General features: G+C 40.7%; 3 protein-coding genes and 1 long non-coding RNA gene across 4 annotated transcripts in view; 2 read left to right on the forward strand and 2 right to left on the reverse strand.

The window, feature by feature from the left end:
• Window positions 1–3,270, reverse strand: part of znf385a (zinc finger protein 385A) — a 78,050-nt gene extending 74,780 nt beyond the window's left edge. Inside the window, exon 1 of the mRNA XM_032520513.1 lies at window positions 3,073–3,270. Coding sequence (XP_032376404.1) covers window positions 3,073–3,085 — 13 coding nt within the window. The 5' untranslated portion in view covers window positions 3,086–3,270. The remainder of the gene's footprint in view (window positions 1–3,072) is intronic.
• A 1,369-nt stretch (window positions 3,271–4,639) lies between these two features.
• On the forward strand, window positions 4,640–7,117 carry birc5b (baculoviral IAP repeat containing 5b). The gene is made up of 4 exons (XM_032520517.1): window positions 4,640–4,889; window positions 6,125–6,234; window positions 6,667–6,784; window positions 6,897–7,117. The coding sequence occupies exons 1-4, from the start codon at window positions 4,773–4,775 to the stop codon at window positions 6,984–6,986; spliced, it is 435 nt and encodes a 144-aa protein (XP_032376408.1). The 5' UTR covers window positions 4,640–4,772; the 3' UTR covers window positions 6,987–7,117.
• Window positions 7,118–7,661: 544 nt separating this feature from the next.
• Window positions 7,662–23,816, forward strand: LOC116692328 (uncharacterized). The gene is made up of 3 exons (XR_004332682.1): window positions 7,662–7,672; window positions 10,921–10,931; window positions 23,610–23,816. It is a non-coding gene; the product is annotated as an uncharacterized LOC116692328 (long non-coding RNA).
• neurod4 (neuronal differentiation 4) lies at window positions 12,716–15,624 on the reverse strand. Its single transcript, XM_032520518.1, has 2 exons — window positions 15,374–15,624; window positions 12,716–14,501 (listed from the first exon to the last, which is right to left on the reverse strand). Exon 2 carries the CDS (start codon window positions 14,493–14,495, stop codon window positions 13,434–13,436), a length of 1,062 nt encoding a protein of 353 aa, XP_032376409.1. The 5' UTR covers window positions 14,496–14,501; window positions 15,374–15,624; the 3' UTR covers window positions 12,716–13,433.
• Window positions 23,817–24,325: the final 509 nt, after the last annotated feature.

A 24,325-nucleotide genomic window follows, 5' to 3' on the forward strand; every position in this document is an offset into this window, starting at 1 on the left:
GAGAGAGAGATCAAACTCCTCATATAAAGCTATGATCAGTCCTCATTCTTCCCTGCAGATGGAAAAGCACAGTAAATCTACACTTACTGAAATCTCCCAGACAGACAGACTGTAACTCACTTCCTCACAACAGCTCAAATGCATTGTCAAACTGCAACTTCTGTTGATCATAAATTCAAGTCATATTTCATGAGCCCAGGTCCGCAGGCATTATGAGACTTTCCAGAAACATTAGTTCAGCCTTTTTTCTTTTTCTAGGGTTTGCTTGCATGGTGTCATGAAAATTATTTCTGTTGATACAGAGTCCACACCTAGGTCATAAATCCTGCTTTGGGTGTCTCCTGGCACTGTGGTGGTGAATTTAGAGGCTGGCAATGAAGGTCAAAGGGGAGGGGCCGAGGCAAGCACCAGGCATCAGCATACTTGCACTTCCAGTCCTAGGGCCCTATTTTAATGATCTAAGTGCATGGTTTGAAGCGCATGGTGCAGGTGCGTTTAGGACATGTCCAAATCCACTTTTGCTGGTTTGACAAAAAAAAGGGTAGGCCTACGTGCACCAGGCGTATGGCTATAATGGTTGTACTAGTGTCTTCATTAATTCATGTGTGTTTTAATCATGCAATAAACCACTCAGAGGGTTATCTCGTATTCCTTTTAACACCCAGGCGCGTTTGTACCTTGGCCCATTGTTATTATGATAGCATATTTGCACCGTCATATTTGTATTTATAATATTTTGCATGTTTGTGTGCTGCTGCGCTTCCCTGTGTGTGTAACAAGCATAGTGTGCGCACGCAGTGCACGAGCCTAGGCACATGTTACTATTGCGTGTTAAAATAAAAACGAAATGGTGCACTATTGACTTTAAACCAGGTTTTTGTAAGTTCATGGAGCGATGACTTCCCACTGCCTCAAGATAGCAATACGCCAACAATTTACCTGCACACACCTCCCTGTAAGACCAGCACGCCCATGGGCAATTAAACGAAACATGCTATTTAAACGACGTGGGCGCTGGACGGGAAATTGACAACTGTGTCGGTCTTCAACTAGTAAATACACTTCTGGCTTTGCGCTGCACTGCACCAGGTGCAAGATTAACAAAGCAGCAATACTTTGTGAATTATCATCCCATTTTCTTTGAACAGCACTTTGAGATGATATACTGTGATGCGAGGCTCCACTTAGCAACATAAACCTGAACTTGAATTAGTCACAGACGTAAGCTAGGGTTAGCAGAAGGCTAAACTTCCGGCTTGTCTGTCACACTGCGTATCTTTGTTGGGATGACAACAGTGGGCGGTGCCACAGCTATGACCTCTGGTCCTTGTAGCAGGCTTATGCTGCCATCCGGATGAGGAGACGCTGGAGGTTTATATAAACAGGACAGACAAGCGGGTGTTCATGGCAGGCAAAAGGTTAACCACAGCAGAACTTTGCAAGGTTAACTACAACAACACTTTCTCCCAAGGGACGATCATGTGTTTCTGCATTTGCACAACAGCCAGTCTCTCTCTCTGAAATGACCTGTGATTAGCCATACTCTCCTCTGATGGCTAGATTTCCTAAAGCCTGAAAACAGAGCCAAGGAGGAGATGTAGAAGTCTAATTTTCTTTCAGACCACTGGAATTACAATATGCTGAAAGGTTATTATGAATGTATTGCCCATAGATGCCAAAAATAAATTACCCACTGCAACTTTAAGAGCATGCATAGCACATAACAAGCCAGCTCAGTGTAAATGAAAGGACCTCTGCATTCCCCTTGAAGTGGCCTGAGCCTGCAAGTCTGACAGTTGAGCATATCAGTTTGCAACTGTGAGGGATAATCATTTCACTAAATTTAGAGTATTGATCAGGTGTGGACATGTGCAGGAAATGTGGCAGCTGTACAGTATGTTTATTGTGCATTAGTTGTTTCCCCAGGAAAGATTTTAATAAATTAAGATATACTTTTTTATTGTTACAAATGAAATGGGATTTGTGTTGCATAATAAATAAACTAATGGAATTTGTGCATGAAAAATAAATGTCCCCAAATGTCCTGGGGAACATGTAACTGCTTGGTATAAATACATTTCGTCTACTTTGTATGTTTATTATGTGTTGCTCTCTTTATCTAAATGCTATCAGATACTAATTGTTTCAATTTTTTACAGCACACAATGATTAAATGATCGAGGATCAAAAGAATATGTATTTTCACAGTTAATTCCTCATTTAAGATATTTTTTAATATTTTTGGAGGTTTTCAGGCTCTCTTGGTCTTACATTACAGTACATATATTTGGGTTTTCAAATGTTAGTCGGATAAAAGACATTCCAAGACGCCACCTTGTGCTCTAGGACCTTGTGATTCCCATTTTTCGCTACAGAAATGTGCTTTTTTTTTTTAAACAAAAAAAGAAAAAAGAAAATTGCACATGAATAAAGCTTCACGAGGGAAAAGGAAATAGAGAGACTGTTTGAGGTTTTTAAGGGTTCGTGGATGTGTGAACACAGGTGGGTGTGCCTGTCCTGTGAATCCACGCTTGCCTACAGAGATGGAGAATGTTGATGTTGACTGTCACACTCTCACATGTCCCTGATAGGTTCACACCAGCACCAACAGACAGGACGTCTTTCTTTCCAACCACATTCAGATCATACATTTGCGCCATAACTTCTTGCAGTTCATAATGTTTGAAACTTCACTATCATTTCTGTTGTGCTGCTCCTGCTTGATTAAATACTTTAGGCTGACACATTCCCCGTTTTAATAACACAATGCAGTGTGTATTTTAGAAGACAGTAATTTGCAATGTACCCAGTCTGGGTTTGAGGGCAGCAGAAGACAGGTGGAGCTGTCAGGACACTTGTCAGCCCTATGAACTCAGTATGAAGATTTGTTCAATAATTAATGTAAAAACATTTTTGTGCTTTATCAAAGCATTTTATTACCACCAGAAACTCGCACAACAAGGAACTGACTGTACAGCAAAAAATATGTATCTCTTGCTCCCGATAGAGACAGTATAGCATGGTTTTAACTGGAAGCAGACAGATAAGAGTAGCAGTAGATGGTAATCTTACCTGTGCTCCACATCGCACCTCTAGTCCTCCTGCTGCTCTTGCTGAGTGAGTTCAATCTCCAACCTTTTACAGGCACACTGAGAGACAACAATTTCCTCTGCAAAGTCCTTCTCAGCACAGAACTAGTCAGGGCTATTCAGGTAGAAGAAAAAATGACAGGAAAGATCCCTAACTGATCTCATTAATTTGAAAAGATTCCAAAATCTGCGTATACAAACAACATAGCCTTATGCCCACGCCAGAGGGTCATGTGGAAATAGAGACCAAAAACATTGCCTTTATTACCTACCCTCCACCTCTCTGCATCCTATCTCCTCCCTCCCTCTCTCTCTCACTCTCAGCCCTGTGTGAAAACTTTACCAGATGAGGGCAGTTGTATCAGGAGAAAGAGAGAGCAGACATTGAAGGCAGTAGCAGAAAGGCTATGAGGGGAGGAAGAATCAAATGTCAATGAAGGCATGAGGAGTAAAAGTAAGAGAGACAAAACAGTTTCAAGACTGTCTCTCATAAAGGACCACCCATTAGAAGAAGGAGAGTAACAAAGACAAATGTAAAACCTCTGTAAATGACCTCAGCCTTTATTGTTGAAGCTCTCATCTACACAAACATTTCACTGGTGCAACTGGACAGAATGAAGGAGGGCAAACTGATAAACCTTACACCTATGGTGCAGCAAAGTTGAGAGAAACAGTGAAAATTTTAAACATACAGAAATATGCTGAGTGAGAACAGTAACACACACATGTGTAAATTCAGAGCTAGATGTTATTCTGCACTGTCTGCAGTAAGCAGCCACCCACCACACAGGCTACTTGAATCTACAATAACATGACATAAAATGTACTGTTCAAGTCACTCCAGGCCTACTGCTTAATAGGCCCTTACACTGCAGCCCCTCAGAGGACTACTTATTAGGACTACACTGCGTCTCAGTGCTACTCCAGGCACTGTGCTGGAAGATAAGGTTAGAAGGGGAAAAGGACAACAGTTTACAGTTGTAAGCACATTTCAGCACCCAAGGGCCTGACGGGTAGTGTTACCGGGACACACTGCACACCAGGACTGTGCCTGTCTTTCACAGTCATAAACAGGCTAGTGAAGTTTACACCACAAACTATTAAATTGGACAGATCACTTCCTGACTATTATATCTATGTTTACTTTTACATTAGGCCTACTTACAATTATCAGCTGACAACTATAATTCAAGCCTGAAAAGAATAAGAATATCTTCAACACAGATTTAAAGCACGTCTCTTTTGGATAGTTCATTCATAACAAGACAGGAGCAGAGAAATAATGAAGTAAGCACTGCAGCAAACAACGTCCTTGCATTTCTCTGAATTACCAACAGGGGGAGTTACGTTCCTCAAACGCAACAAACAACTAATCCCTCAGGCTGCCTTGTAGTTATCTCAGATGTGGAATATACCAAACAGAACAGACACATTTGAAATGTGACGTTACAAAGTGGAAATATCACTAGACTCGGAGCCCGGCACTGCTTTACTTGCTGTACCTGTACCTCTTGTAGATGACGTCAGGTGACTTTACGTACCCAACAGAGTCCCGCCCACATTGAACCTGCGCAGAGTTTAATCGGTTAAAAGTGAAAACACCTGTGGAAGCACGTGTTCACATCGGCAACCACACCATGTATAATATTGAGTTTTTTTGTTTTTGCTTAGGATACGGTAAGCATGGATGTATTGACAACCAGATTTTACTCATATGGCAAAATGTACAGTCATGATTTACGCGAGCAAAGCTTTTCAGACTGGCCATTTAGAGAGGAATGTAACTGCACACCTGAAAAGGTAAGAAGGTCTCTTGAAGCTTAAAGAAGAGTTGTTATTATTATAATTATTATTATTATTATTATGTTGTTGTTGTTAAATATTTAATAAAAAATATTTTATTTATGATTGATAACTAATTTTTTAAAGTGCACTTGCACAATCAAGTTAATCAAGAGGGTCTTTAATGAAAGCATCAATGTTTGAAGATCTTTTACTTAAGTCAAAGCAATACCACAGTGCAAAAATACTAAAAGTAGGTCTAATTAAAGTAAAATAAGTAAACGTAGCCTACTGCGTCCAAAATCTTAAGTAAAAGTATTGGCTTCAAAATATGTACCAAATGTACTCATGCTACATATACTGCAGACTATCTTAATAAATATAATAAAACATTTATTAGTTGATGTATTAATTTGATTCTGCAATGTAACTAAAGCTGGCGTTGCAGAGTAAAAATGTAAGCTTCCAAATATAGTGGAGTAAAAGTATAAAGTAGCATAAAATGGAAATCGTAAAGTACAAAGACATCAAAATTGTACTAAGTTGCAGTGCTTGAGTAAATGTTTTAGTTATATTCCACTACTGGAAGGCGCTAACCGAGAGAGCGCCAACTGGCTTAATTTGTGATGTTTACACAGGATGTCAGACAGCTCTTGAGCTCCTAGAAACCCTCCAATTTATATTAACCTACAAAGTACATGGCTATGAATAGATAATGATGTATTCCAACCTTGTTTATACTCCAAAGTTACACGGTATTATACTACAGTCTGTTATTCTAGGCTGTGGCAATGATGTACAGCTAAGCAGGTGTCAGATATAGTTTCATTGCATTAGGTGTCCAGTGCACACACCCTTCGCTTTGCCCACCCTAGTTTTGTCATGATGGATGGGCTGCTGACACCTCACTTGATGAGCAGCACTGTATGCCATTTAACAAGCTCTTAACTCTCAACTGCTTGCTCTTGGGGGAATTACTAGAATTGTTGGGGCTTTGTAAATTATAGTGTGGTCTAGACCTACTCTGTAAAGTGTCCCGATAACTTTTATGATTTGATACTGTAAATTGAATTAATCCATCCTTTTGCTGGTTTTATTCTCACTGACACTGCAGCTATGGTCTTTTTTTTCATGCACTTGTCATATTTGTCATTAAGTTAATCAGCTCATAAAGGTCCTTCATTTAGTGCTTGGATTTTCTTTTACAGTATGCTTCTGACATTAAGGCATCTGTTGCTGATTTGTCTTTGCAGATGGCCACAGCTGGGTTTGTCCACTGCCCCAGTGAGAATGAGCCTGATGTTGCTAGCTGTTTCTTCTGTTTGATCGAGCTTGAGGGCTGGGAGCCAGATGATGATCCCTGGTAAATAAACCATGTCAACTTCCTCAGGCCCTTACCTTTACTAACCTACCTTTTAATATAAACTTAAAGAAAAGTATGCCAGCAGTAATATAAGGTGGTGCAGGATTGCTCCAGATCTGAGATTAGTTTTGGTCTGTATCACTGTGTTGCCTATAGCATTACATTTTACTATTGAGTACATTACTACAGATACTGATAATGGAAAGATGGACACACAAAGTTTATTACTTTTTATTAAAAGAACCTAAATGGATACAAATAGTGTAGCTGTTTCTCTCATGCAGTATGAAGCCAAATTTAGAATTTTAAGTTTTATAGTGTTTTGATTTTACGATTTGAGCTAGATTCACTTCCACTTTTACATTCCTCTTTGTGTGCCACATCCAGAGGTTGGGCCTTTTAACTAATTTCCTCAACATTTTCTCTGCCCAGGTCTGAACACGTAAAACGCTCCCCTAACTGTGGATTCTTAACCATGCAGAAAGACTTCACTGAGCTGACTGTGGCTGAATACTGTCATAAGGAAAAGGAGAGGCTAAAGGTCTTCATTGTAAGTGTCCCAAAGATCTGTGTAGATTGTATGCAATGAAGTGACATTTTGCTTAAATACTTATGCAGTGGTTTTTCCATGTTCTGCTTCTTTTTTTTTTTTCTTTCTCCAGAGAAAGGTTTGTCATAAGAAGATGGCATGTTTGCGGGATCTCATAGACCATTCACTTGACAGCTTTAAAGCTCAGGCTCTTTATGTTTGAAATCAAACTTACTGTCTATATATTGTGATTCTATTGCCACACTAAAGTGTAGCATGAGCCTATACTCTTGACTCAGTAGTTTTGACGGAATGGCAGTTTAATATATCAATAAAGTTGTGATGAATATTACAGATTGTCTGTATTACTTATTTTTAACCACAAGATGGTGCTTTTTCACTAAAGCTGCAGGTTTCCCATGTCAAACACTTTGTGGAGTTTCCAAACTCACTCAAAACCTTCACAAAGGCAATTTGAAATGAAAGCACACATTGGGAAGGATTACAATGTGTGCTGTATTCCCTCTTTTCAAGCAAAACTTACCATTTTCCTGAACGTGCCACCTTCTCTACCACCCCTTTTCAAACCTTGACCCTGGACAGATGGCCTGAAGCCCCTCCCTTTCAGTACCAACTGTTGCCCCACTAACATCTGTTACATATAGGGGGACAGTGTGCACTGAGAGAACCCTAGCCTTACCCTGTGAGCAGGGCTGAGATTTAGGAAACACTTAGGAATTTTGATGCTGACAATGGAAATTGTGGAAAAGGGGCTCATGTAATGCTTACTGTGTACCTCTTATTTAGCATTTCAAAAACAAAGGTTGAACACTAATCTTTGCCAAAGTTGGTGTTTGTCTTGTGTTGCAGAAAGAGGATGTTGGGCTCAGTTTGTGAGTCTCTCCCTGTGTCTGATAGGTTTGGGTGGATGGAGTGCAGGATTAAAAGATGCTATCCATTCTCCAGCCTTTCCTGTTCTGGATTAATGTCTAATGTAACACTCTGGCCACTGATCCTAGATCAGCTGCTTAATTCTCCTTTTATCCGCTCACTGCAGAGCAAATTGAGACAAAGGGAAATACCCATAGGTGATGTAACCTTTCTAATGAAACTGGTATGCTTCAGTTTTTAGGGTGTTTTTATGTTCTAAAATTTATGCTGTTGCGAGATATTCCCTACAGTCATTCATTGTTTTGCAGTCGTAGCCAAAAGTGTTCATTTTAGATGCATGTAGCTGTCCTGTAGTATAGGAACATCCACTAAATGTGCCAGGTCTGAATTCCAGTTTACTGATGTTGGTTTTGACATTTAGTTACTTGGTTAAGTACTCAGATTATACAGTTTGTTTACAGTAATTACTAATGTAACTCTAATCGAGGTTTATAGCCGCATCCCATGTCAATCCACTTATTTGTGTGTGCTCCAGAAAATAAACAAAGAATGGCATGGTGTCACTTCTATCCCTGAGAAGAACCAATGTGATAGATGGGCTTGTCTGTGGGAATGGTACGAAACTGTTGATTTGATTGGATCATAACTGAGGTGGGAGCTTAGTTTTGTACCAGTTAAGCATAAACGCATAAAATGTATTTAGAATTAGTAATTATGTTAAGAATATGCATTGCACTACTGCACATAGATTTGGTTGTCTTCTGATCTAAATAACGTGGCAAAGGGTGCACCAGTAGCCTTTACTGCAGTTTTCTAATTAATGAGTTTCTGCTAAACAAACTGTAAACAGTGAGTGTAGCAGATGGATAAACGGACAGATGTTACCAACTGTGTTTACAACCTGAGCTTTCCATCAGGCCCCATCTGTTGCTCCTGCGACTGGTACCTCCTCCTACCCTCCTCCAATGCTTCTGCTCATCAGTATCCATCACCAAACCTTCACCCCTAATGCTCCATATACACTGCACTGCCCTAAATGAATGACATCTGCATTTGCCCTCTCGCCTGACCTGGTTTAACCCTTTATTAACAGTGCTTACAGGAATGGCTAATCACATCAGAGTAAGAATTTAAACTTTTTTAGTTTTGGTGAAGTGTTCCACTCTAAAAACACAACTATACAAATCAGGATAAATTATCATAAAGGCTGACGTGTTTACAGGCCACATGATAGAGAAGTCTAGGCTGCACAATGATCCTGAATCAAAGCCATGTGAATTGGTCTAGTTCATGCTGAATTTACTGACTGAACTTACCAGAGCTAAAGGGACTTTCAAAGTTGCACTGTTTCTTGAATTATAATTAGGAATCGCCTTTTCAGTTTTTCCTCTCCCTCCTCCACCGGTTTTCCCACGTCTATGGCATTAGGGCATGCTAGCTGCTTGCTCTTGCAGACACCATGGCCCTCCTACCTTGGCTGTGTTTTGTGCCCTGTTCAAAAAGGACCTCCATCTGTCCCTACACTCAGCCCATTGTGGTGTCCCAAAGCCCAGCAACTTCCACAATGCAGGGGGCGTGCAAGAGGGGGGGTTACAGGGTAAACACGACAGCATCCAGATCCCATTAGAAGCTCTTTAACTCCTACACCCTAATAGTCTCAGAGCTCTGGGAGGAGAAAGGTCCACCCCGTATTCTCATGCACAATGTCACCTTTACAACCACTCCCATAGGTAATGAGTCCACAAGCTGCCTTCTTTCCTCCCCTCACATGTACATCTCTTTTTTTGTGTTTCCCTTGCATTGCTATAAAAACCTGTCACATTATATCATTTTGCAAAGCATCCTTTATTTGACCGTATTAACAATTACTTTGTTTTTTTCCTACTTTTTTATTTTTATTTTATGGGGGTAACAGCCGTGTTTTTATTAAAAGACCTGTTGATGTAGAGACCCGTCATTGAATAGTAAGTTGGAATTAATTTTTTTCCTGTCTCACTGGAATTCAGTTTAGTGTAATGTGGTTCTGTAATAGATGAAACCAAGTTCAGGATACTTGTTATACTAAGTTACTTAGGATACTAAGTTGTATTAATTTATCTTTAACTGCTTCCACCATGGTGACCGTGACCAACCCAATCCCTACATCTTATAATGCCAGCCTTGCCATGTTTTGTTGTTTTCTTCTGTATTTTCTGCACATCTTTCTCCATCCATCTCCTGAGTCTTTCTTCTACCAGCTGCTCCTCGTAGTCTAGGGTGTCTCTGTTTTGGGGTGCTCCACCTCTCAACCTGGGCACTCGTATCCCTATGCTCCCAGCAGAGTTGTGTGTGTGTGTGTGTTGTACTCTGGCCCAAGAGGAGGGGGGATCACTGTGTCCGCCACAGCTTAAAGGCAGAGGGATTACCGGCACACAGACACTGATTAAAGCCTTCCAGCCTCCTATGGCCCCATTAATACAATCTTAATCACAATGCTTTATCCCTCCTATCTAGCTCCTATGGATCAGGACCTTTTCATTTTAGTGGGAGGCACTCTTGTTTGGCCAGTGGATTAAGTGTGCTGCACACAGAAACAAAAATAAGCACGAGAGGGAACATTACCAAGCTTCAATCTGCACTACAAAAATGTGTCTCTGATTTAATTTTTTTTTTCTTCATTTTTTTGTCAGTAATGCCAACCTCCAGCCAAAATGAATTAACGTCATAATTTTATGTTGCCATTAGGGTTCATGCTGTTTGCATTGTCGGTATAGTGTATATAAAGATAAAAACTACGAAAGTTTAGGACTTGAATTGGGGGGCTGCACCATTAATTCTTTGTGGGCGGATATCTGACATGACCTCACTCTCCCAGGGGATTGGAACACAGGTTGCGCAGCGCTGCCTGCCTTCTCAGCCAAGATGGCATGACAGAGCATGTGTTGCTTTCCCATTAAAATGCCCTCATGCCCTTATCATAGATGGGAGCCACTTGATATACGTAATCTGTGTTTGAACCTGTACTGAAAGTCAGGAATTTTTGTGTTGCAGTTTTTGAAGTCTTTTACACAATACATTCCTTTTTATCTTTTTAACATGATAAATGTTCTTCTTTGAACAGGAGAATTACAACTTCATTACAAAATATTAATCCTAAACTATTTTAAGATTATAAAATGCATATAGTTCAATGTCTTCTTAAAATGTTCCATGTCAAACACTCTCCACCACCATGCCCCAATCTCCAGAGACTGTCCTGCATCTCTGTTTTGTAATCTTGTATGCAGAGTTAATTTATGTGGATTATTTCTAAATCCACCCACTCATGTATTTGGACTCAGGAGGATAATCCAAGCGCTTCCCCCCACCGTTTTTGCTGTAGCAAAACAGCAAAGGCACAAAGAGGGTGTACGCCAGCTAACTCTGCCAATACTTTCTCACAGGCCAAGCGTCTGCCTGTGTGTAAAGCTATGTGTCATATGCCAAGGCTGACACGCAGGAGCAGAGAGGACAAACTTCTGAATAGGGGGCAAGGACCTTGGTCACCTCTTCTGCCCTTTTCTTCTCTTTCCTCTTCTCCTTTTTTCCCTCAACACACAGATTCCCATTTCTCTCTCTCTCATGCTCTCACTCTCTTCTTTCTCTCCTTCCAAATTGGCCCAGCTGTCCATCAGCCCCCCCGCAGTTCCCTCAGCTGTCTGCCCGCCCCAAACGAGAAGCCCCACAACAATACAGGTCACAGGTCAAGAGAAAGAACAGGCTGCGTTCACAATGGACCAGTGGCGCCCAGTAAAACAATTGTTCCCTTTTTCTCTTCCAGCCTTTCTCCACTGTTGCCACGACTGGAAAAGACAACCCTTTGGAGAGGTAGCTGAAGAGGGGAAGAAGTGCTCTTGGAAAACAGCCTCTGAGGCACCTTCCCCTTCTGACAATTGCTTGAAGAACCACAATAATAAACACACTTGAACCCACCTCTTGCTCTCATCTCTTCATCTCACACTCTGCCACCCCATTCTTTATTTATTTCAAGTGCAGTCATTAAAGTCAAAACTGGCTTTTGTCGTCAGTTGAGTAATACAAATGTGCTGTGCACCTTGCCAGTTTAAGATGATCTGAAAAACATCAGAATACTGTTTAGTTTTTTTGCAGGTTTAATTCCTCCAACGTAAAGGTTTTATATGTACTATCAGTTAAGGTTGCATTGTTTTCTAAATAATATTGACAGAAAAAGTCTGACCATTATATTTATAACATCCGTATTCATACGCTGTCTCTCTGAACTAAAATCTGGTGCTTTTCTGTCTGAGTTAATGTGGATTCATTCTTTGAAAATGAACTCTTGCCCTACAGTGTTTTGGCTTGAGCTAGATGGGAAAATGGGACATGTGGGAGAGAGAACAAACGAAAAGCCTCTGACACATTCACCTGTTCCCCAGAGCTGTTTTCCCATGGCCCACAAAAGCTTCCCGCCTGACCTGATAGAAACCCCGTAGAAAGCTTCATGACATCACACACACACACACACACACACACACACACACACACCCTGTAACATGAGCTCTATTGCCACAAAAATGTCCTTTATTATAGCACCATCGGCTTCATTTTTTGTATGTTTGTCCATGTTTGTTATTGAAAAATAAAACTCAGCCACTTCCATTTGAAGTTTTGTGTGAACACACCTGAAACTGATTGTGTACAAAGAGAACTTTTCATAAGGTATGTGCTGGCGTTAATGTTTACAATAATTTGAACAAAAATTGAGATATATTTACTTGATATGGATTTTGTTGTGAGATCACCAATAAAATCTAAATTACTCCTCTGACTTGTGGTGCCTTAAGTTAAGAGACTGGCAAGTATTTCACATTGCAAATGCAATGGAAAATGCATTAACAATTCTATTATGATGGAAGCCTTACTACATCATAAATATTCAACTAGTATCCACTGTAATTGATGTGTTGGAGCTGCATGTAGGTACCCTCAGCTTCAGTGGGAGAGATTGTATAAACTTTCTATTGATCTAATATTCAACCACAGGATGACAGCATAACCAAAGAAAACACATGGCAAATATTGTTACTATGGAAATAGCATATAATATAAGAATATTTATTCAATTAAGTGCGAAACAACATAATATTTACAACAGTACAGTATGACAAATGTGACACCTAATAAACCAATACCTGAAAGACTTCAAATAAATAAATTAAATACAGTACAGTTGCTAGTTTCTGACAACAAAACCTAAAAGACAGTGAAACAGAAATTGTGCTGAGAAAAATATAAAAAGATAAGACGTTTAAAAATAAATATTAAATACAGATATAAATAAATGTATTGCTTTTCTTACGGCCAGGGAGACATTGGCTTTAGGCCTCAGTGCACAATTTAGGTTAAGACTGGATGGCTTTTTGTTCTAATTCTTTTTGTTTCATATGCAGACATGTAGAGCTAAAAAAGGTGTTATGTTCTTGTCCACTTGAAAAACCTGTGTAATGCTATAGTGTGAATATCTGATTTGGTAAAATAATCTTTAATCACTCCGTAACAACTGAAATAAGAAGAATCCAAATAACATTATCATAAACAAAAATAATAAATAAAATATTAAAGGTTATGGGTGTTTGTTTGTATCAGGTAGATTGAGTGAGATGGTGAGTCTCTCTTTGCATTCAGTGCTCTCCCAGAGTAGAGTACAAGTACAACAACATTGTTTTTACAGCGGTTCATTCAAGAGCAGTGCTTCTGGCCTGGCCAACAGTCAGTTATTGGTCCTCTCAACAGTTCATGGTCACATGCTACCCATCTGAGAGGCAAGCAGGTGAGAGGGAGTGAAGGAGTCAAAGGCCACATCCAGAGGAAGCTCATAGCGTGAAGCTTGAAAAAGTGGGTGGCCCTGAGGGCCCCCTGGTAGGCCGCCGGTCGAGGGAGTGGGGTAATGTTGAGATGAAAGGTAGTGGGCATGGTGGCCAGGGTGGGGTGTGTAGTTCTCTGTCTCACGAGGAGAGGGCTCCCGCTTCAGGGCATAGCTGCCAGTGATGCTGAGGGGGGGAGTGAGGGGCCCTTCATATGGGGGGGTGCCACTGCTGCACTCGTTAGGGGAGGGGTTGTCATATACAGGCCCCTTGAATCCCTTCATATGGAGGAGGTGGGAAGCCTCCAGGGAGCCATAGGGGGGGCTGGGAAGGCCTGGAGATGGATAGCTGAGGGGATGGCCAGCCTGACCCCCCACACCACCCACCCTCGGGCCTCCACACTTGTCGTCCGGCTTGTTGAGCATTATCGGACTGGGTCCCAGCTGCAAGCAGCCGGCTACAAGGTTACTGGTGGGCTGAGACAGACCTTTACACATCATCTCCACAAAGCCATGGCTCTCAGGGGACTGGCCACTCTCTAGCGACTCCGACAGAGCCCAGATGTAGTTGCGTGCCAGCCGTAGAGTCTCAATCTTTGACAGCTTCTGTGTCTTGGAGTAGCAGGGCATCACTCTGCGCAGATTTTCCAGGGCATCGTTAAGCCCGTGCATACGTGAACGTTCTCTGGCATTGGCTTTGACTCGCCGGGCACGAAACCTCTCCTGTCTTGCTTTGGTCATCTTCTTCTTCTTAGGGCCTCTTCTTTTGGGAGCCTGTTCTCCATTTGGTCCAATCTCATCATTGTCGTCATCATCCTCCTCTTCTTCCTCCATATCCTCACTGCCCAGTTCTGTGCAAGAGTGGATTCGGCTTCCTACTGTCATGCCATGGCTTTCCTCTCCATCCTGAGAGCTGCCGTCCTCCTCCTCCTCTAGCCAGCCAAGGGAGCTCACCAGCTCACTCACATCCCCGCTCTTTCCAAATGGTTTGGTCATCATTTTGATCTGAGGAAACAGCACAAAAATCAGTTACCCAACAGATGCATTATTAAGTGTTAATCTGTAAATGTATGATGTTTCTCCCTAAAATGTATTTGAATTATACAATTTTCTTTTGATTGAATATGCACAGGAACAGGTAGCCTGGCAACACCTGACCCTTACAGAAATACAGAATAAGTTCTCTCATTTCAGCACTGCAGAGTGGACAGCTCACTCATCTAACTCAAGAGGACAATACCAAAGAAGAAGAAACCCTGCGAGTATTTACAATGCATTAAAGTGGGGTATTTTGATAATAGATGGCTGTTTTTAGAATTATTGGTCCCCCGCTGTTATGCTGTTGCTAAACAGAGACGCTGTTAATCTAGGACACGGCGGGATTTACTCAGCATATAGAGCTCAAAGATTAAATAGGCAACATACAACTCCGCACACATGGGCACAAACCGCCCATCTCTACATTTTAGACAAATTACAAATTAAAGCCCTGACGCCATGAGGAATTAATGTAATAGATTACTTTTTGTGACCTCGGATAGAGAATGTGCTATTGTTTTAATAGAAAAAAATTTCGTAGTTAGTTATTGTGCACTAGTGCGTAAAAGTGGGATGCATTACTGTAACTTGTGAATTTAGAGCTTGACACGGAATTGTGTCTGGACTAAATGCTACTGAACCTAATTATGCCTAAATGAACACTCCAAAATATATTTTAGCTGATTGAAATCGACATTTTGTAAATTCCTTTAGTGGATCTTTTGCCCCCTGTAAGCAACAAAAGTGCATGTGTTGAATTTAGTAGCCCAAATTTGTTCACCAAATAACGTCTATTTTGGATCTGTTTCTCTTTACGGGACTGATAGTTGTAAACTCACCTGTTTGGCTTTACTGCTCGCTCGTCGTAAAATAACAGAAATAACCAGGTTAATAATATATTTTTTAAAAGTGCAACTGAGTGATTTTTATTCCAGAGTCGCTGCGTTTCTCTCTTCGCGCATCCGCCAGTGTCCCAAACTCTTCTGCTTCTTCAGATAACCATGAGTGCGCGTGGAACTTTCATCTCTAAATGGCTAGACCGGGCGAATTTCTCTGCCTTTAGCCTGGTAAGCCCCTCCCTCAGGCACCCCACCCACCTTCAATTTATCCAAACGCGCGTGGCGGTCTCGTGGCCAAAAGTTCCACCCAGTAAATGAATGAGTGAGGGACAGACAGAGAGAGAGCGCGCGCGCGCCCGGGTGCACGTGTGGGCAGTGGTTTATTTGTAAATCAAGAGGTCCCGAGTGTTTGGGACAGTGCAGAAAATGCGCACACATTGGAAAAAAAACTTTGATAGTAACATGGACATCATAAATGATGTTGGGAACACAGTAGCCTATCTGATGGTATATTGGAGCTTACGGTACAGATGCATACATCTAGGAGCTATACGCATCCATAGGACTTGGGCAATTTTTCATAATTATTTTCCCCGCACCGCACATACACCAATTTGCTTAATAATCTGCCAAAATATTTAGGCTAGCCATCACCTTCGTTTTGAGACCTCCTCACCCTACAACATTTTCTTCATCTTTATAATTTTGTAACACTGTGTAACCTGGTTGGTAATTGTAGTTCGTTATCTAACACCAGAAATGGTGGCCAGTATAGGCTATTTCTGGCTATTTCCATCACTTTTTTTGTAAAACTATCATCATCTTTTTTTTATTTTTAACTCTAATCTGAGGGGACACCGTTTTGGGTGTATAACGCCTGTTCTAATCTGTCATCGGCCGGATCCGGCAGAAATGAAGCAAAATGATTTGTTCCCAATAAAAGCAAGATTAGACATCCCTACACTTTGAAATGTGGGACTCGCAAAAAAAAACAATTATTCTGTTTAAATTCCATATGTTAACCATCTTAATTCCATCGATTGTTTATCTCTTCATTAGTCGTTTGGATTAGGAATGTTCCACTTCATTAAACACAGTGTAGGCCTGGTCTTCGCAGAGTAAAGAGACGCTCCTCCATGTGTGCGTATTTAAGTGATGTTGACAGCTAAGTGTGCAGAGAGCAGGTGTGTGCGTTGTTCACCCAGTCATTCAATTGTTTTCTTCCATTTTTAGCGTCATTTTCTGCCCCCAAGGGCTATCTGATTATTGAATCGATTGGTGCAATGATGAAAAGACAGGTACTTGGTAGTAGGCTTATGACCTGACCCAGGCAGGGTTATTGTAAACGTATATAGGAAGCTTACTACCAATAATTGACATTGTCTATACAAAAATCATGTTGTAGTATTCATTAAGCCTACTTGTTGTTTTTTGTTTTTTTGCCTGGTAAAATTAAACACATTGGCAATTAATAGATCTATTTTTATAACTTTTACATTTGACTTTTCAACGCAATCTGTGCAGGCCTTCAAACGACAATAAGGCCTTTATTGTTTACACGCTAATCGTAGGCCTACCTCAATATTAAGATTTCCCCCAGTAACTACAAATACCGCGGCACAATAAACGCCCGCCTGTCCTCGTGCGTGGCGAGCTGCAGCGCAGTGGGGGTCTTTTGTCAGCACTGGCCATTGACAGCCGGGGTCTCGCGAGCCGCACGTGCCCCCGCATTGATCCCATTGAGCGCGAGATTGCGCACAGCTGTGTTGGAGACTAAGAGAAACAGAACTTTGCCAACTGCACTAAGGGTTCTCCGTGTTTCTGAGTGTGCGATGCATTCTAAGAAATAAAATATGCTCACGTGGATAATCTGCAACATTGCGTAAAAACAGGCACTTATCCAACGATTTATTGAACAGACCCTAACAGATGGCTGGATATAGGAAGCGTTGGGGGTGGGGGCATCTGTTGCTTGGATGCTCACGCGTCACCGCTTGCCCAGGATGATGTCTCGTGCTGAAACAGCATTTATCCACCTCGCTAACGGCCCTAATCCTGGTCAGTGCACTGGCCATAAAGTCATGTGGACAGGATAGAGACGAGAGGAGTGTGTGTGTGTGTGTGTGTGTGTGTGTGTGTGTGTGTGTGTGTGTGTGTGTTGCCCCATGCCATGTGTACAGCAACAACTCTAGGCTAATGTGATGTGCTTAAAGTCCAGTACTGCCCCCTACCCCCACTGCACCTCTGTCCCAGGAGTGTGAGAATGGCCTACACCACACCTGCAGCCTGCATGGGGAATTGGAGCCTCGCAGCCTCCCACAATCCACATCAGTTTCCCAAATGACTGACTGACTAACAGAGAGGGAATTTAAGCAGTAACATAGATAGTCAGCCTTCTGGAAGAGGTCACGGTGGACACATCTGATCTCAACCAACTTTTGATGAGTATGTATGATTTTAACCTGGGTACTCCAAATGTGTGTACCAAATTTACTTTTTAACAAAGATATGCATTCATCACTGTCAAACATGTTCCTAAGTTATAAAGGAAAAGATTAACAAGTACACTTTGCGAGTTCCTTGACTTTTTGTGACTAAAACATTCTAAGATGGTTCAATTTAGTCATGTCCAAAATAAGTTTTTGTTTAAAGATCTGACCAAAAAAGTACCGGTCCCACTTCATCTATTTAAGTTCTGTTGTTGCTATTAATGGGGGTAACCCCTGTCCTTACAAAAAACACTGCCACAAGTGAGTTGTCTCTCACTCTGGTCCCCTGGGACTCAGAGTGGAATGGGAGGGATTTGTGTGCAGTGCTGACAGATGGGTCCTTGTTCCTGTCTTTTTCTTAATCTCTATCTCCCTCTCCCTTCTTTCGCTAAAACACAGACACACTCACACACACCAAGACTGCACCAATACAATAGGAATTAAAGCTCTACGCACATGCTCCCTTGTTCGCTTCTGAAAGCTGAGCCCCTTATAGAGATCATAGAAGATGGAGGGAGAGTGTGGATTTGCAAGAGGGGGTGGCTTGGAAAGGGGTGGGTGTGATGCTGCACAGGATGGTAAGACTAGATAGATGAAATTGTATTTTTGTCGAACCCAAATTAAAGTTTGGTTGTGTCAACAATTTGTTTGTGGACATTAGTGTAGCACTTTGGAGAAAAGCGTCTGAGCGAGTTTATGTACACATGCACTTTAACTGTTTACAAGTATTTTCCATTTAATTGCTTGATGGTGTGTGTGTGTGTGTGTGTGGTGGGTGGTGTGTGTGTGTGTGTGTGTGTGTGGTGTGTGTGTGTGTGTGTGTGTGTTGTGTGTGTTAGAAGTCCCAGGGCTCAGTTGCCTCCATTACCTCACTGAGCTGAATATGGTTACATAGCAGACTTTCCTGAGGAGAGACGACAGGCCTACTGACTCTGCTGCACGCTGGGAACGTCAGTGTACTACACACACACACACACACACACACACACACACACACACACACCCACACACACACACACACACACACACACACACACACACACACACACACACACACACACACACACACACACACACATTTGTGAATCATGGACTTTTAACCTCAGTTAAATATCCTGATGATTCTTACACCAATCACCATTAATTTTTCATTATAAAACATTATTTAAAAGAGGATATTTTAGATAACTCTAAATGTTGAATCATTTAAAAGTTTAACCTCAAACCAAACATTTTACTTTTTTCATACATTAAAATGTAAATTGAAATAATTTTGCCACCTGCAGCCATTGTACATTATTTCTTTAAACATGACGCACGATAGCAGTAGACTATAAAGTGTGTGTGAATTGATGCCCCCCAGAGAAGTATACAATTATCTTTACATCCTTGGTGTAGGAATATAATTCAATGTTTTTACTTCATACCAGCATTTACATTTGTTGGCAAATGTCTTGCCATATCCATGAAACAAAGATGCCAACAACTTTAGAGTCTTCTGGATTACAAAGTGAGTTTTGACAAGATCTAGCATCTCATCCAGGCAATATGAGCAGATTGTGTGCAGCTTATTCCTCTGTCTTTGGGCTAATGGATTTGGAAAACATTCCAATCGGGCAGAAATGTAGCTACAGAATGGGAATCAGGCCTGAGGGCAATTCTCACTAAGTGGGGAGAGCCATTAAACAAAGGTTCCTCTGGTTTCATATTCAGGATACTTTACAACCTTCGTCCCAGGACATCAACAGTGTTTTTGGGTGTGCTGTTAGAGGGGGCAGAGGAGGGGGTGGAGGATCCATCTGCCATGCTGCCGGTCCTCAGGGAGACGGGCATATCCCAGGGGTGTTTTGGAGAGAGAGGGGCTGAAAGGATTACACCCAACCACTAATCAACAACGGTAATCTGTGGGCCCCTGTGCAAAATCTCCTCAGATCCAAACAACAATTTGGGACAGAAGAAAAAACACCAGTGTACGGGGACATCTAACTGATGTTAAACAACCTGACAAATCCAAGGACAAATACAGGTGATTTTTAATTGGGAGAATCGACTGTGAAGGTGTGATTGGCAGAGAGCCATGGTGTCTCTGTGATCAGGTGCAAGTGTCCCACAAGTGGCCTAGACTGATTCCCAGTGTGACTATTATGCAAATACAGCAACTAGACAAGCCTGCAACATAAATTAGTCTAACGGATAAAAGCACTTTTCTAATCACATCAGATTGCAAAAGGTCTTTCTTGCATTTCAGTGCACATTACCCAAAATAACAAAATATTGCTTAACAATTGTTAAAAATAAAAAAACATGCATTTCACATGAGCTATTTTTTATTATTTTCTTTTAATTTGTTTTTTTATGTCTTTAGCCATGATCAAGAAATTGCCTTAATTTGTGTGTAGTCTTCAAGAGAAACTTTCAGCAGCTGATTTCAGGCTGACACAAGGTGAGGCCTACTGAGCAGTTTTCCCTGAGTCACAGCTGTACAAGGTACAGCTGCTGAGCTGTTGTCCTGCAGGTCTCTCCATCGTGTAAAAGAATAGCAGGGAATCAAGTTGCCACTAGTTTCATGGTCCACTTTTAGTATGGTTTTATTGTCTGGGGTTTGTGGTGGTGGATTTAAAGTGCCACAGGACTATAGAAGATGCTGTCTAATGATGGTGCTGCAGTCCTCCAGGGCATAGGGAACTGGAGCCTCCTGGCCTGCACCTCCTCTGCCTCCTGCAGTATGCCCATTGGCTAGCGGCTTCTAAGCTCCCTATCCCCACAGCCTCATTGTTTAGTGGGCCCGGCACTGTCAATATTAAGCCTGGCTAATGTGATCTAGAGGCAGCTGGAGCAGCCCCGATTATTACCATGACACAGCCGACTGAGGGGTGTAATATCATTAAAAATAAATCAGGTGGTTTGGAGATTTGCTGTAGCAGGAGGGACTTTGAATGGCATTAGGTAGGAGAACTGCCATAATTTCATTAGTCAGTTGGGGCACCTCAGAGGATCTGTTGAAACATTTCCTTTAAGTTGGAATAATTGAATTTGCTTTCACAACACTGCACACAATATGAAGGAAAGGCAATACGATGAATGTATTCTTTCCAATTAAGTGTCTAATAATTATTGAAAAATGATTTCAGACATGTATAGAACTGAAGCAGACACCTGAGTATCATAATAGAATTATATTTCAATTAGATACAGCATATACGGCATGTATAGTAGGTAATCTATTTGAAAGCAGACATATAGGATAGTCCTGTTATTATTAGCTTTCTGTGGTGGATTACGGTTCCAAATAATGAGGAAAACGTGAGGCACTGCTAATCTTCTTAAACTGCTTGACACTGAGCTGTCTGCTCGGCAGACTCATAAGCAATCAGCTGACAAGTGAATAGGCTGCAGGCTGATATGATCTGTTAACATTTAAAAATACACATCATAAAAAGCTATTCTATATTGTACATTTCATTTCATTTCTTTTTATGTTGATAATGTGCTTATTCGGGATGACTTCGTTGGGGGGGTCTTTTTCACCCATTTTGCATGTTCAGGCCACTTAAGGCGCCAGTTCGTGCCGTTGGTCTCGCAGCAAGGGTCTTATGTCGCTATTGTTTTACATAAACGGTAATTTCAAGGCCCATTGAGCGCACGATGGATTTTGCCCAAAATCCACTGAAGAGTGGATGGCATTGATTATTGGAAAAGCGGGTAGAGTGACGCCAGAAGTTGTAAATCTGTTTTTCGAGTGACATTAAATGCAATAATTTAACATTGATATAGTAGCTCATGTCACAGCCATAGACAGATAATTTTACTTAGGCCTAAGTAGTACAAAATTATGAGCATCAAAATATAACCTACTTAAAGTATCCAACCAAAACGTAAAAGTAGGCAACTCTTTGCGCATATAAATGTATAAATAAGGCTAAGCCTATTGTATGATTATGTTACAATCAATACATCATAATGTATTTTTTTTTAAGTTTATATTTTGTATTATTATCTGAATCTGCAAAGTAACTAGGAAGCTGTCAGACAAATATAAAGGAGTAAAAAGTAAAATATCCTCAAAATAATAACATTAAAATGAAAGAACAGTACTTGAGTAAATGTACTTTTACTCGTACTTACTGTAGGCTACTATTACTTTCTACAACTGGATTGATGGATAGACAGACAGACAGAAGAGTATGCCTAATCGTTGTTGTTGTTGTTGTTGTTGTTGTGATTGTTGTTGTTAATAGCATTAACAATAGCCTATACTGCTCTCTTTAAGTCCCATTGATTTTGTGTTATAAAAACATGCATGCGACCTGCATGCAGACCTGCGACTCAGTTTCTGAAAAGAGATGGTTTTACTGAGTTCAAGCCGAACGCGTTGTGGCATCTTGTGTTCCTGTTGTATAATAGTGACATCTAGTGGCATCGTTTTCAACTACTGTCTCCCTCTGGTTGTGGCATGCCAATGTGAACAGGTGGTGGAAGAAATATTCAGATCATTTACTTAGATAAAAATAGCAAAACTTCAGTGTAAAAATACTCCATTACAAGTGAATATCCTCCCCTCAAAACCCTTACTTAATTAAAAGTATGTACAGTAGATATTATCAAAAAATACTTAAAATATCGAAAGTAAAAGTACTCATTCTGGAGTGAAATGGCCCCTGTCAGTGTTTTACTATTATATATGATGTGTTTGGATTAAAATTACTGCTGCCTTACAGTCTATGTTGTATTTGCTGCTGTAGATGTTTAAGGTTGTGCTCATTTTAATTAGGCTACAACGATGCATCAGATTTTATAAGTGTCATATGTTTGTCGTCGTGGTCTCTAAAAACATCAACTTTTCATGAGCTCAGAAAAATTGCCCTGTTGTCAGCTTTGTGACGATGCATTTTCCAGTTGATCCATAAGTTTTTTCTTTAGGGTAAGAAGTAGAGAAATTTAATAATTCTAATTAAAAGGTTTACTTTAAAAATATGAAAGTATTATGGGCAAAATCTAGTTATCAATGGTTAAAGTTCTCATTGTGTAGCAGAATGACTCAACAGTGTTATATTAGTCTAATTATATCAGTTAATTATTGTTTTAGATGAATTGCTGTATAAACAGCATTGTGATGTTGTATCTGGTTGTGGTGGAGCATTTTTACTGTTAGACTTTAATCTACTTATAATAATGGCTCATACTTTATAAAATGATCACATTTTTTGTATTTTATAATTTACCTCTGAAATATAGTGAAGTAGACATATAACATAAAGGCATAAAAGTTCCATCAAAACAGGTAAATGTACTTGCTTGTGATCACATTAAATTTGTGTATATAAACCACAAAACAAATTTGTGTATATTTAATTCTGTCATAAACATAAAGCACATAACACATACAAGAAGAAAAACAAATGAAATAAATAAAATTAAGTTATTTGGGTCAAACACCATCCCCTCAGTATTGTGTGAGCAAGAGGAGATGGTGTTTGACCCAAAGGTCATAGGTGACACCAGGCCTGTAGTGAACAACAACTTACCCATTACTCAGGTTAGCTGTAAGTGTCTTGGTGTACATATCGATAATGCACTCAGCTGGAAGGACCACGTGAATAGAGGATGCATTTTCTACGATGACTTAGAGTGTATGGAGTCAAACAATAATTGATGTTGTTGTTCTAACATGCAATACTAGAGGGTATTCAAAAATACAGTATCACAGCCTGGTATGGTAACTTGACACTACCTTTCAGACAACTTAGGAGCAGTCGGTTATGAGACAGGCACAAAAAATAGTTGTCTATCCGACCCACATACTTCACCCAGAATTTCAGCTTTTACCCTCTGGTAGAAGATTCAGGGTTCCCAAATGCAGGTTGAACCAATATAAACACTCATTTGTGCCTATGTCCATTAAGCTTATCAACACTAACATGTAGGCTGGCTGGGTTATGCACTATGTCACCGTGCAATAAGTAGGTTATTGGGGCTGTGCAATATGTTAGTCGTGCAATACGAAGGCTGTGGGGGCTGTGCAATATGTTAGTTTTGCAACACATGAGCTATTGGATTGTTGAATATGTCATTTGTGCAATAAGTAGGCTATCAGGGTTGTGCAATATCTCATTGTGCAGGGGCTGTGTTACACTTATTGCGGAGAATGTGTTAATGTGCTTACAATATAGGTGCCTGTCTAATGTAGGCCTGCTGTATATAAGAGCATGTGTTGCATGAGCGTATTTGTTGAGAGTTTATTTTCTGTAATTTGTGTTGTCTTTGTGAAGATGCGGAACGGACAGAGTCCAAAACTAATTTCCCTTCGGGGACAGTAAAGGATTTCTTATCTACAGTGGCTTGAGAAAGTTTACACACCCATGGTAAAGTTGATTGAAAAGAGGACTAAAAAACGTCTTTTGGAAATTGATCTTAATGCCTTAATTAAAACAAATTAGGAAAATCCAACCTTTTAAGGACACCA

This window comes from Etheostoma spectabile, chromosome 7, assembly GCF_008692095.1.
Source record: "Etheostoma spectabile isolate EspeVRDwgs_2016 chromosome 7, UIUC_Espe_1.0, whole genome shotgun sequence".
NCBI classification, from domain to species: domain Eukaryota; kingdom Metazoa; phylum Chordata; class Actinopteri; order Perciformes; family Percidae; genus Etheostoma; species Etheostoma spectabile.